At 44.2% G+C, this 13,809-nt stretch overlaps 1 protein-coding gene across 1 annotated transcript in view; it reads left to right on the forward strand.

Moving 5' to 3' along the window:
• prkcsh (PRKCSH beta subunit of glucosidase II) overlaps positions 1 to 13,809 on the forward strand; it is a 76,090-nt gene that overhangs the window by 54,500 nt on the left and 7,781 nt on the right. Inside the window, exons 13-14 of the mRNA XM_085971673.1 lie at positions 2,591 to 2,680; positions 11,329 to 11,403. Of these exons, the coding sequence (XP_085827799.1) occupies positions 2,591 to 2,680; positions 11,329 to 11,403 (165 nt within the window). The remainder of the gene's footprint in view (positions 1 to 2,590; positions 2,681 to 11,328; positions 11,404 to 13,809) is intronic.

The following is a 13,809-nucleotide window of genomic DNA, read 5'->3' on the forward strand; positions in this document are numbered from 1 at the left end:
GGAGGAAGTAGTCCAGGGTGTAACATTGTGCTGTTGGTAGGGGAGGTGATTATTATGGAGGACAGTAAACTCGAGTCGTTTGTGACATTTCAATCTGGTGCTGGAGGGAAGTGGTTGCTTAGGAAGGTACTGCTGGACTGAGGAAACCAGCCTATTAATTATTTTGGAATTTGTTGGGGATTTTTTGGGTTTGGTGACATTCTTTTGGATGGAAGCAAGTCATTTGGTTTTGTGGGGGGGGGGGGGTTATATCTGAGTGACATTGGGGAGTGGGGAGTTGGTTCATGTACTTGTGTGATGGCTTTTATGGAGCAGTGGGTACAGCATGTAAATCATTGCAAATTGTAGCACCTGTGAGTCGTGTGCTGGCAGCATTAGGAAATAGTCACTGTGATGACGTGACACCATGCCAGCGAGGAATTGTGCACCCTACCCGTGTATAATAGAAAATCTCAAGTTTTTTTAATAGGTACTAGGAACCTGCACCAGGTGTGTAAAAATATCAGGTCAAAGTCCAGATCCAGGTTTCCATTGTTTTTTCTTCAGGCAATCGGTTTACAGAGCCTAATGTGCAAGGAAACCTAGAGAATTACCACTAAAAGTAATTTGCAGCATGGGACACGATTACATTGCAGCCAAGAAAGTGCTCAAAGATGCCGTTGTGACTGTAGCCCACAAAAGTTCCACATACAGTCAATCTCTGTCTTGAATTACATCAAATTGTTGTCGGGTGCTGTTGGTCTACATTCAACATGCAGGACTTCAGATAGAAAGTAGCAACTTCCAAACCTAATGTTGTACTGGAAAAATCCAATCCTGGGCAAGTGGAAGTGTATATAACAGCGTAACACTTTCAGATGGGTAATTCATTTTGTTTTTGGCCAGCATTTTTTTGTTGTGTTTTTTTGAAATACTCCTTTTGCAAGTCAGATTTCTTTTAAAATAAAAAAAAGTTTCTCCCTTCTTCCCCTGAAGGCAGTGACTGCTTCTGAGGCACAGCTCCACAAGTGGGATCAGCTCTCTGGTTCTTGTGTCATTCTTCATGCTCGAGGCTAGATTGCGAGTGTTGACGGGCTATTTCACCGTATTGGGGCATCATAGCCAGAAATGATCTTGGCCTCGTCTTAACATTCATAGAAACATAGAAGATAGGAGCAGGAGTAGGCCATTCGGCCCCTCGAGCCTGCTCCGCCATTCAATGAGATCATGGCTGATCATCCAAACTCAGTACCCTGTCCCTGCCTTCTCCCCATATCCCTTGATCCCTTTAGCCTTAAGAAATATATCTAACTCCCTCTTTAATATATTTAATGAATTGGCCTCAACTGCCTTCTGTGGTAGAGAATTCCACAGGTTCACCACTTTCTGGGTGAAAAAATTCCTCCTCATCTCTGTCCTAAATGGCTTACCCCTTATCCTTAGACTGTGACCCCTGGTTCTGGACTCCCCCGCCATCGGGAACATCCTTCCTGCATCTAGTCTGTCCAGTCCTGTTAGAATTTTATAAGTTTCAATGCGATCCCCTCTCATTCTTCTAAACTCCAGCGAGTATAAGCCCAATCGACCCAATCTCTCCTCGTACGTCATTCCTGCCATCCCAGGTATCAGCCTGGTGATACCTATACAACCCCAGCAGGGGTTGCTGCATTGTAACCATGCAGGAGGACTCTGGTCCACTTTATTTTTTTGCTCCTCTTCGTTGCCCACCAACTGAGGCCAATTGCAGTGTCTCTGCTGTTGGCCCAACTGAACCAGTAACAGCACAAATGGAAAATTAGTATTGTCCAATTCAGATTCTTGGGTTGCTGCATATGCCAGCATCTTGCTTTGGAGCACAAGTGTAGTATAGGCGAGATAGGGTTTTGTGTGCAATAAATGCACGCAATATAAGGTATGTAATGTTCTGCAATTACAGGAAAATGCTGGAAAAACTCAGCAGGCCTGGCAACATCGGTGGAGAGAGAAACAGTTTTTCCAGCGTTTCCTGTTATTTCGGATTTCCAGCATCCGCATTATTTTGCTAATGTAATGTTTTGCGAATTGATTCCTTCCCCCCCCCCCCCCCAATACTTAGAAGGGTCAGAATTTGACTCTAGCAGATTGTCCTGCTCCAGACGAAGCATAGCTAGCCATGCCTGTGCATTGCAGGAAGCGAGGATTCTGTTCTGAACAGTCTTCATTGCTGTTCTGACACTGGAACCCAAAAAAAAATCCTAAAGGGACATTGGCTAAAGTAGAGAAGTCACCTCGGTAGGGAATGTTTAGTTAACCGCTATGATTTAAACAATAATGATGACAAATAAGTACTGAGTGACGGATCAGTGGTATTCTACAGTAATGATCAGGTTGTTGTTTTTATTTGAAAGTGTGACTTTGTTTAATCAGATGTCAAAATTAAATTTTATTTTCCTGACTCTCTCTTTGATTTGTTGCATTTGCCAGTGGGATGGGGAATTTGGGTACTGGTGCTTCTGATTGTTTTTAACATACTGTGATGATTCTTTTGGCAAAGCAGGCAATTAAATTTTTTTAAAAGCCCCATCCTAGAAAATACACCTTGATTTACAGTTCCACCGCTGCTGTTTTACAGGAGCCTCGAGAAGGAGCTTACAGTTGACTTTGGACCCGATGGAGAATTTGCGTACATGTTCAACCAGTGCTACGAAATGATGACAAATGAGTGAGTAGCGTCTTTTGATTTCCTCCTCCCCCTCCCTTTTCGGTATGCTCTTTGTGGGCTCACAATACAGCTGATCAGGATCCGAGATGAACAGATCGTGATCCTGAGGAAATAACTTCAAGACAGGAAAAATATGACGTCATTGCGTTGTCCTGGCGACGGTGGCAAACTGAATCGGAAGCATACGGAATGTAGGATCTAGTTTTTTTTTCACCTGCAGCAATCCATCATCATCAACACCAACTTGTGTTTATTTAGCACCTTTAACACAGTAAAATGTCCCAACTTATCAAGTTCTTAGCTTGCATTAAACTACAGCATTTGTGAGTATTGCTGGGTTCATTTATAGGTTTGATTATTTTCTAAAGCCCCCTCGTATTGATCGCACATGCTAAGCTTCTGCAGCTGGCTCGACCCATAGGTGCTCTGACATGATACGACACTTTGGTTCTGTCTTCACAAAGGAGGACACAAATAACCTCCCAGAGGGGATCTGATTGAAACTTATAAAATTCTAACGGGTAATCTGCCATTTAATGAGATCATGGCTGATCATCCAAATTCAGTACCCTGTCCCTGCTTTCTCCCCATATCCCTTGATCCCTTTAGCCATAAGAAATATATCCAACTCCTACTTGAATATATTTAATGAATTGGCCTCAACTGCCTTGTGTGGTAGAGAATTCCACAGGTTCACCACTCTCTGGGTGAAGAAATTCCTCCTCATCTCAGTCCTAAATGGCTTACCCCTTATCCTTGGACTGTGACCCCGGTTCTGGACTCCCCCGTCATCGGGCGAGGGGCCGAATGACCTACTCCTGCTCCTATCTTCTGTGTTTCTATGAGTGTCGCTGACAGCAGATGTGCAGTTCTCTATCCGTTGGCGGCACTCCATGCTGCAATAAACACCCTGATGTTCAGGGAACCAACAACTTCATCGACCTACAAAAATATGTTTTTCGATTTTGAGACTGCTTTTTTCAGTAATGTAAACCCAGGCAGCTGATCCTGTGTTTTATTTTCCACTCTGGGTCTCCATATCGTACAGCATGCGCAGTGTGAAAGGGGACAGTGGCGCACTGAAGCCGATCATCTTGAAAACGGGATCAGACAAAGTGTGAAAGCAGCTTAGTGTGTTTGAACAAATATCTGTTAACGCCAAGTTGGTATTAGGAATCGCAGCCTCGTTTTGGCAGGTTACATTTTTTTTAAATATACTTGCTGAATTTATGCCCTCGCTGCTTTGGAAGCAATTGTTTGGGGATAGATTTTTGTGTGCTGCCTGCGCAGCTGAATATATTTAAATGCCTGTTTCTTCTGCAGTGCTCGTTCACATCGGCACAACTAAGAGCAGTAAAATGCTCAGTGGCGATTTGTGACATTGTTAGTGGATGGACCCTGATTCGCCTTCATGTATCTAATCTAATCTAGACATGAAAACTTCAGGCAGGAAGTTCTTAAGTGTAGCAGCAGATAATTACTATCAAACTCCTGGTGGGTTCACCAGTACCCTGTCCCTGCCTTCACCCATATCCCTTGATCCCTTTAGCCACAAGAAATATATCCAACTCACTCTTGAATATATTTAATGAACTGGCCTCCACCGCCCTCTGTGGCAGAGAATTCCACAGGTTCACCACTCTCTGGGTGAAGAAATTCCTCCTCATTTCAGTCCTAAATGGCTTACCCCTTATCCTTAGACTATGACCCCTGGTTCTGGACTCCCCGGCCATCAGAAACATTCTTCCTGCATCTAGTCTGTCCAGACCTGACAGAATTTTATAGGTTTCGATGAGATCCCCTCTCAATCTTCTAAACTCCAGTGAGTATAAGCCCAGTCGACACAATCTCTCCTCATACGTTATTCCTGCCATCCCAGGTATCAGCCTGGTGAATCTTCGCTGCACTCCCTCCATGGCAAGAATGTCCTTCCTCAGGTAAGGTGACCAAAACTGCATACAATACGCAAGGTGTGGTCTCACCAAGGCCCTGTACAACTGCAGCAAGACATCCTTGTTCTTGTACTCGAACCCTCTTGCTACGAAGGCCAACATACCATTTGCCTTTGTAACTGATGGCAATATTTGAAGAGGAGCATTGAATTGTCCTGAGCACTGTCCCTTCCTTACCAACACCCACTTTAAAAAAAAAAGTAACAGATTAATTCATTCATTTCATTGTTTATTTCTGGGACAATGTTGATGCAGAATGGCTGCCGTCTCTGTCTGCACAATAAGTCACTGCACTTGCGTAATTCATTAGTATGAATTATTTATTTTGTGGCTTGTGTTCAGGAGCTGGCTCGTCTGGCTTTCTTTCTCTTTCCCTCACCCCCCCTTGGTTTATCCGACCACTGTTTGGAAAGCCTGTAGAGAGTTTTTTCACCCAACTTTCAGACTTGAGGTGAAAACTCTGCGGTGCTTGTTTAAAGGCTGTGCAGGCATGCATAAAATATATAACCCGAGTGGGAGAACAGCATGGAATCTCTTCAAATCGGACAGCTTCTATATGAAAATGAGCGGTCAGACGGTGGAGTGCTCTACTTCATGCAATATTTATCTGGCCCTTGTGGTTTATCTCAACTTCAGGCCTTTAATCTGTAAACCACAGTTCACGTGACTTCAGCTCTCAAACATTTTGCTTTGGGGATGTTGAGCTTCTGTGACTAATGAAAACTGCTTTTACATTATCTCTCTCTCTCTCTCTCTTCTCCCCCCCCCCCCCATTTGATTTCCCTCTCCCTATCTGCAATAGGGCAGTTCACTTGTGGCTATTACACGATTTACTAAAAGCACTAAATGAAACTCTTGCATTTAAATGGGCGATTAACAGCAGCTGGTTGAAGGTTGCTGTATTTACCAGGATTCTGCAGATACCATCCCATTATACCTCATCTGCTGACCTCTTGTTGGTCAGCCTGTCAGCATAGCTTTGTTTCAATCGACCACTGCTACTATGTAGTTCTTTTTTTTTCATATTTCAGTATTGCGCTGGCACACGATTCTGCAGTGTAACGGTGGCTGGACGGTAGGAGTGTGGAAGGTGCTGCACTGTAGGTGATATGACCCCCTCTGTTTGTTTGGATGGGCGCAGAACTTTGGCATGCTTAGCTGATGACTTCTGGTCTACGCGCCCCCGAATTGGTGGTGATATTGTGGAGCAGTAGAAATCTCAAGAGTTTATACGGGCTCATAAGATTTTCATAGCTTCCAGGATTTTTGAACCTTGACAGAATCCTGTGATTTTAGTTATTTGAGAACCCAACATTATGACACACGTTCTGGTTGAGCCAATGGAATGTTGGCTTTCATTGCTAGGGGGATAGAATATAAAAATAGGGAGGTATTGCTTCAGTTGTACAAGGTATTGGTGAGACCGCACCTGGAATACTGCGTACAGTTTTGGTGTCCATACTTAAGAAAGGACATACTTGCTCTCGAGTCAGTACAAAGAAGGTTCACTCGGTTAATCCCGGGGATGAGGGGATGGACATATGAGGAGAGGTTGAGTAGATTGGGACTCTACTCATTGGAGTTCAGAAGAATGAGAGGCGATCTTATTGAAACATATAAGATTGTGAAGGGGTTGGATCGGGTGGTTGCGGGGAGGATGTTCCCGATGATGGGTGAAGCTAGAACTAGGGGGCATAGTCTTAGAATAAGGGGCTGCTCTTTCAAAATTGAGATGAGGAGGAACTACTTCACTCAGGGTGGTAGGTCCATGGAATATGCTGCTCCAAAAAGCTGTAGAAGCTACATCATTACATAAATTTAAAACAGAAATAGACAGTTTCCTAGAAGTAAAGGGAATTAAGGGTTACGGGGAGCGGGCAGGAATTTGGACATGAGTCTAGGTTCGGATCGGTCATGGCCCTGTGGGTAGCGGAGCGGGCCCAGGGGCCGTGTAGCCTGATCCTGCTCCTATTTCGTGTGTCTAATTCTGTTAGATTCAGGAGATGGTTCTGTGATAGTGGATTGACGGTTAGGATCAGATCAGCCATGATCTTATTGAATGGCGGAGCAGGCTCGAGGGGCCGATTGGCCTACTCCTGCTCCTATTTCTTATGTTCTTGGATATATATTGGCTTCAGAGTTGAGTTTAATAGTCTGAAGTTTGTATGCAATAATGGGAGACCTTCCCAGCAGCATGTGGGATGAGCTGGAAAATGTGGCCTTGCCAGAGTTTCCCACATACTGAAAGCAAATTTAGCATCAGTAAAACTGATCATGCCATTTTTCAGTAAATAGTATTTTTTCTGACATCTGAGTTGGGGATGGTGTGCATTCCTTTTGCTTCAGCAGTCGGTGCTGGTGGTGTTATTAGGAGAACTGATTTGGAGGAGCTGCGATTCTTGATGGTGCGGGGGAGCTGGATTAATCTGGAATCTCGCCCGGTCAAAATGACAAGATCAGTGAAGCACCTCTGGATAATGACCATCCCTTGGTAATTCAGCTGCCTTGCACTATCTGTCAGTAACTCCTCCAGGGTGTCATTGTGTGACCTGGTTGCTTAAACTGGGATTATGTTTTATATTTTTTTTAAAAACAAATAGACAAAATGCTGTCAAAGTTAATGATCGTTGGTAACATTTTTTTTTTTAAAAAGGAAAGGCACGAATCTCCTTAATATTAGTTTCCCATAGTTTTCTTATGCACTAAATTTGCTCAACAATGTAATTTTAAGATGTACTTTTTTGAATATTCAAAGCATTTGAGTTTGCAAACTCAAGTCGTAGGTTGATTTGTTCCTTGATTTGTTGGTGTTTATAGTGTAGAGTTTCCGCTTTGGACGCAAGCGGCGATCCTGCCCTAGTTTTTGAAACTTTTTTTTAACCCAAGTTTCCGCTCAAACTCGATCGCATTATCGCAGAACAGAAAATCTGCCATGAGCCAGCGCAAGCGGGCAGTGTTTTAAAACGTCATTCAAAAAAAAAAAAAAAAAAAAAATTTTTTTGCTTCAAAAAAAAATTCTTTGATATATTTAAGAGTGGTAACTTGGTGCAGTTTGATTTAATACAGCTGAAAATGGGTTTATCGCAAAAAATAAGCATTTTTAATCAGTGTCAATTCACCACCTGTGAGAAACCTGATTTTTAAAATTACTGAACATTTTTTTTTTTAAATGTACAGAACAATTTGGTTTGTTACTGGGCTACAGTAGTCAGTTCCTTTATAATTTTTAAAAAATTTACTAATCAAAACTTTTTAAGTACCTATTTGTGTCCTCGCGCCCAAAAGATGCAGCTTAATTTTTCGAGCCTCCTCGAAGGCCTGCAAACGAACGTAATTAGCGGCAACTCCCAATGGTGATTAATTCACCCTGGGGGCGCGGGGGGTGCTGGTTTTGCGGGCGGGGCCTGCTTCTCGTGCAATGTTTTTTTTAGACTAGCGCAGAAGATTGCGGAAACTCAATTTGCGCTGGATGCAATCGAGCGGACACTCGGGCCTATATATTCACATTGGCAATATTCCGTGTAAAAATCCCCTTGTAGCATTCCTGCCATTGCAGTACTCTATGAAACAGAACCAGATCATCAAGTTAAGATATTTGGTAACTCCTTACTTTCAGCATTCACTCTTGTTCCCCCCCCCCCCCGTGTACATTTGTACTTTGTGGAGTGAAGCTTGTTGGCCTTCCTAACACTTTTATATAAAAATCTCTCCAGCTTTCAAAATAAGCCGTGTCTTTATGAATCTATGAGTTTCCAAAGTGAATTATTTCTTGCTGATATTCCTAGTCACCATGGCGGCACAGCTTGTTCGTGGGAGGAGAGGGTGATAGGACTAGTGAGTTGTTTCTTCAGTTTCTCCATTACAAATGGAGGTGAGGTGCTTGCATACAAGTGCTGAGGGGAAACTGAGCAAACTTTTCCAATTCTTGACACCATAAATAAACTTGAGGCTGAAGTGCATTTCATTTAATTCATTGTTAAAGGCTATTCATTGAGTTGCTACATCACTGCCCCTTGGAATATTCCCATCTTGATTACTTTGCCTTTTCCCTCATTATCTTCAGAAGCCTATTAAACAGCCCCTCTCTCTTTGGTCATACCTTCAGTTTTTCCTCCCTTCCCTGCCCCCCCCCCCCCCCCCCCAACCTAAATTTTTCTACCCTCTTTTTTTAGATCAGGTCCTACCTTGCCCAAGTGCTTTTCATTATGTGAGAAGCACTATGTAAATATTAGTTGTAGTATGAGTACTTTGTCAGTGTGATAACAGCAACAAATTGGCACTTTTACACTTCAATCCACATAGTAAAATGTACCAAAGCACTTCGCAGCGGCAATAATGGCCGTCAAATCATGGTGGGGAGGTGTCTGTAGGTATGGTGCAAGAGGTTTCTAACTTTAATTATTAGACCACTTACCTTTTAAAACTAAGTCCTTACGTCTGCTTTTTTCATTCGTAAAAAGTTGAGGCCTTCACGCACGGACAAACCTTTTATTAAAAAAAAAAGGAATTTCAGCGCGCACGCGCAGACTCCTGCGCGCATGCGTTCGACCTCTGAACCCCTTGCTGTGCATGCTGAAAACCGGCACTTCCATCGGGCCCACGCGTGAGTACCCCGTCCGTACTCGCGCGTTGGGACCCGAATTACTGGGCCAATGTTTCCAGTTATGGATCCACTTGTGTGGTCAGTGAGCTGTCATTGTGTGACAATTGCACTAAAGGATTAATGATTTAAAACCATTACATCAAGTTGATTTGAGAGAGAATTTGCAGTTGATTACCAGGAAATTTAATTCTACACATGTATGCTGCACTGTCTGAGGTGCCGTCTTTTCGAATGAGACGTTAAACCGAGGTCCCATCTGCTCTCTCGGGTAGACGTGCAAGATCCCAGGACACTCTTCGAAGAAGAGCAGGGGAGTATTTTGTACTGCCGTGGCCAACAATTATCCCTCAACCAAAATCTCTCTTTTTTTTTAACTAAATAAATCTGGTTGTTATCTCATTGCTGTTTGCGGCACCTTGCTGTGTGCAATTTGGCTGCTGCGTTTCCTACATTAGAACAGTGACTACACTTCAAAAAGTACTTCATTGGCTGAAAAGCGCTTTGGCAAGCCCTGAGGACGTGATGGGTGCAAGTCTATCTTTGCTTTTAGTAATGAGGAGGAAACATCCTTCCCAGCCTTGGTGCTGTGAAGTGTGCTGGTCAAGCATTGATCAGGTTGTCCCCATTATGCTGCTTTGTTGATATACATTCAACAAAGTGTCCCCACTGTGTCAGCCAATGAGTTGGAGGCGGGGGCCAGACTTCCGGCAGGACTTGCAGCAAAACAATCTATTTACGGCAAACAGTGTCTATTTAAAGAGCCTCTGCAAACCGAACTACAGCTAAGTCTCCCGATTAAAAGCAGGGATGATTTCTCCAGCAAAGCGCAGTGGATGGTTACACACTCCAAATTCAATCCCAGTCACCTGCAGAAGTGCGGTTACTCCAGGTGTGATTGACTGAGGAATTACCCAATCATCGCCACTGTGCCCGGGAATAGTGGTGTCACTATAGGCAGCCTACTTTCAAGTGCTCTCGAGCCCTCTGTGAAGGGGAAGTTATGAATGAATAGGCTAGAACTTGGGTGTCCAAACTTGTCTTTTGTGCGCTGCATATTGTGTGCAGTATGGAGCCTCGGAACTATTCGTTTAAGTCCCTATACGGATTAATTTGCATATACAGGAAACTCTCCTAACCGGCACCTAAATATCCGGAAAAATCTCTTAACCGGCAAAATTCAGGAGTAGGTTCAGGTAAGTTTTACTGTATATTAGTGGCCGTGTAACCGAGGTTCCTGGCTCTGTGGCCATGTAACCGGGGTTCCTGCACCTGTGGCTGTGCAACAGGGACTCCTGGATCTGTGGCCGTGTACCCGGGACGCCTGCACAAGTGCCGTGTAACCGGGGCTCCTGCACCTGTGGCTGTGCAACAGGGACTCCTGGATCTGTGGCCGTGCAACAGGGACTCCTGGATCTGTGGCCGTGTACCCGGGACGCCTGCACAAGTGCCGTGTAACCGGGGCTCCTGCACCTGTGGCTGTGCAACAAGGACTCCTGGATCTGTGGCCGTGTACCCGGGACGCCTGCACAAGTGCCGTGTAACCGGGGCTCCTGCACCTGTGGCTGTGCAACAGGGACTCCTGGATCTGTGGCCGTGCAACAGGGACTCCTGGATCTGTGGCCGTGTACCCGGGACGCCTGCACAAGTGCCGTGTAACCGGGGCTCCTGCACCTGTGGCCATGTACGGGGCTCTCGTACCTTGGTAAGTATACCTCTCTCTAATCCGGACTTTTTGATCAACCGGCACCACACCAGTCCCGTCGGTGCCGGATAAAAGAGTTTCCTGTATCAAGTTGCTCATGGATCTTCGTGTTTTAATTTAGGATTTATCCATTCATAGGGCAACAGCCTCAAAACAGTCCTTTCCAAGCCTCCAGACCTACGAAATTCAAACCGGGCAAACCAGCAAATGGGAAATATAAGTGAAAATGGGATTGAGTTGCCTGGGCTTTGAGGACTGGATTGGGGGGAGGGGGTGGGGGGTTGTGAGAGGTGGGGTGGTGGCACATGTGGACATCCCTGGGCTAGAAGTAATGAAATATTGAACGAGGTTCAGGATTTTGAGTTTAATGCTGGTTCTCCGTTTCTTACAGGTACGTCTACAAGCTCTGCCCATTCAACAAAGTGGCACAAAAGCCGAAACATGGAGGTTCTGAAACTAGTCTAGGGTAAGATAATAGATTTGTACAGTGGATTTAACTTTTTACTGTGACTTTTTTTTAAAACTTTTTCATCAATTATGTTTCCTCCTGTTCACTTCAAATTGTAGAAAATAGTATGGGTCAACACTCAGATTTTTATCCACATCAGTTTCTCAGAATTACCTGTGGTCGGACTTCACTGACTGGCCCAGCTGAGATTAGGAGTTCGGGTCTCTATGCTGGAGCACTGCACATTGCAATGGATGTTCTTGCCATGGAGGGAGTGCAGCGAAGATTCACCAGACTGATACCTGGGATAGCAGGAATGACGTATGAGTAGAGAATTGGGCCGATTAGGCTTTTATTCGCTGGAGTTTATAAGAATGAGAGGGAATCTCATTGATACTTATAAAATTCTAACAGGACTAGACAGACTAGATGCAGGAAGGATGTTCCCGATGGCGGGGGAGTCCAGAACCAGTCTAAGGATAAGGGGTAAGCCATTTAGGACTGAGATGAGGAATTTCTTCACCCAGAGAGTGGTGAACCTGTGGAATTCTCTACCACACAAGGCAGTTGAGGCCAATTCATTAAATATATTCAAGAAGGAGTTAGATATAGTTCTTAAGGCTAAAGGGTTCAAAGGATATGGGGAGAAAGCAGGGACAGGGTACTGAATTTGGATGATCAGCCATGATCTCATTAAATGGCGGAGCAGGCTCGAGGGGCCGAATGGCCTACTCCTGCTCCTATCTTCTATGTTTCTGTGTTCTAATGCTTTGGTATGCCACCAGCTTGCCCATGTTGCAACCAACCTGCCCGAAGTTGGCTTATTTATCCTCATGCCAGCAGCTCTGAGTGGTTTGAGCCAGACTGCTTGATGACCATCCATGCTGCTCTCTAATCCGATCATGGGCTTCCAATAGCCATTAGTACTGCATAAATCTATGCACGATTAGATGGGTAACTCGTCAAAGCATGCCGCTCGAAGCAAGATACCTGCGGATGCTGGAAATCTGAAATAAAAACAAACTTCTGGAAACACTCAGCAGGTCAGGCAGCCTCTGTGGAGAGAGAAACAGAGTTAACGCTTCAAGTCGATCTTTCTGGAAGATGTTAAAGATGAACAGCTTTTAAACAATATCAGGTCAAAGTCAATGAGGGTGGGGATTGTGGGGGGGGGGGCAGGGAAAGAACAAAAGTCAAGCTCTGTGATCAGGGGTGGCGGGCAGGAGTGATTTAAACGAGGAAAGGGATGATGGTGCGAGGCAAAAGGGGGCGATCGTGGGACAAGTAAAGAAACAAAAGATGGGAGCAGAGGAAGTATAAATGGTCGCAGCAGAGGGGGGAGGGGAAGCATGGAAAAATCTGGCAATGCAGAGAAGGCTCCCGTGGCCCGGGAGCATGGCGGAAGACCCCAGGGGTGTGGGACCACTCTGCCGGCCATGCCACGTAAAGCAGGCCCGGCTGAGCCCGTCTTCCCAAGTGCTGAACTGTAACCACGCAGAACCTGGGACCAATCTGCAGGCTGAAAAATTCATTCACTCCACCTAATGATGCTCCAAATTTCAACTAGTTCTGTCTGCCATTGGGCTGATCTACACTTTGATCTATTATGTGATGGGTAACGTATGTCAGCCAAGGTGCCTGAGAGAAAAGTGCTGTTTTTTTTTTTTTTTACCTTGAAAGCATATATTTCATATGGTATGCTTTTTGCTGGACAGAATGAAAGCCAATCCCCTGTATTTTTGTAGTAATAACCCCTTTCCTTTTTGTCAACTACTGTTTCAATCTTCTTTCAAAAAAAATTTGTACTGACGTTAAAATGTCCAGGGTATCTCGGAATTGCTTTGAAAAAAAATGAAGCTGTTAAATATTTAATCATTCATTCCTTAGTTGAACAACTGTTAAAGCCGAATGATTTATTTTCCCCCTTTTGACTTGTAGAGGATGATTTTTAAAACTCTTAATAGAATCTATTATCTCTTGAAATGTTTACCAAAAAAAAATCCTTTATACATTTCAAGCACGGAATCTTTACATGAAACACATTATGGAAGCAATGCTAAATCTAAACCTTGAATGCTACGGAAGGGAATGCCTAGATTTTCCAGTTCTAACATGCTAGCGCCTGGTTAGCATTTAAGAAAAAGATGATATCTTTAAAGAAAAAAAGGGGAACGGAAGTACCAAGTAGGCTTGAGTAGTCTCGCAGCCAAAAAGAAAATGGAGACCATATCGTTTCCCCCTATTGCTACCTATACCCAATAGTAGAACTAATGAACAGCTACCAGTGCTGAAAATCTGTAATTATGAAAAATGCTGATAATACCCAGCATCTGAGAAAAGATTGGTTAACGGCGGAAGTTTACATTACAGAAGGAGGCCATTCAGCCCATCGTGTCTGTGCCAGCTCTTTGCTAGAACAATCCG

This window comes from Somniosus microcephalus, chromosome 31 (assembly GCF_052327205.1).
Source record: "Somniosus microcephalus isolate GS21.2 chromosome 31, FLI_Smic_1.0, whole genome shotgun sequence".
NCBI lineage: Eukaryota > Metazoa > Chordata > Chondrichthyes > Squaliformes > Somniosidae > Somniosus > Somniosus microcephalus.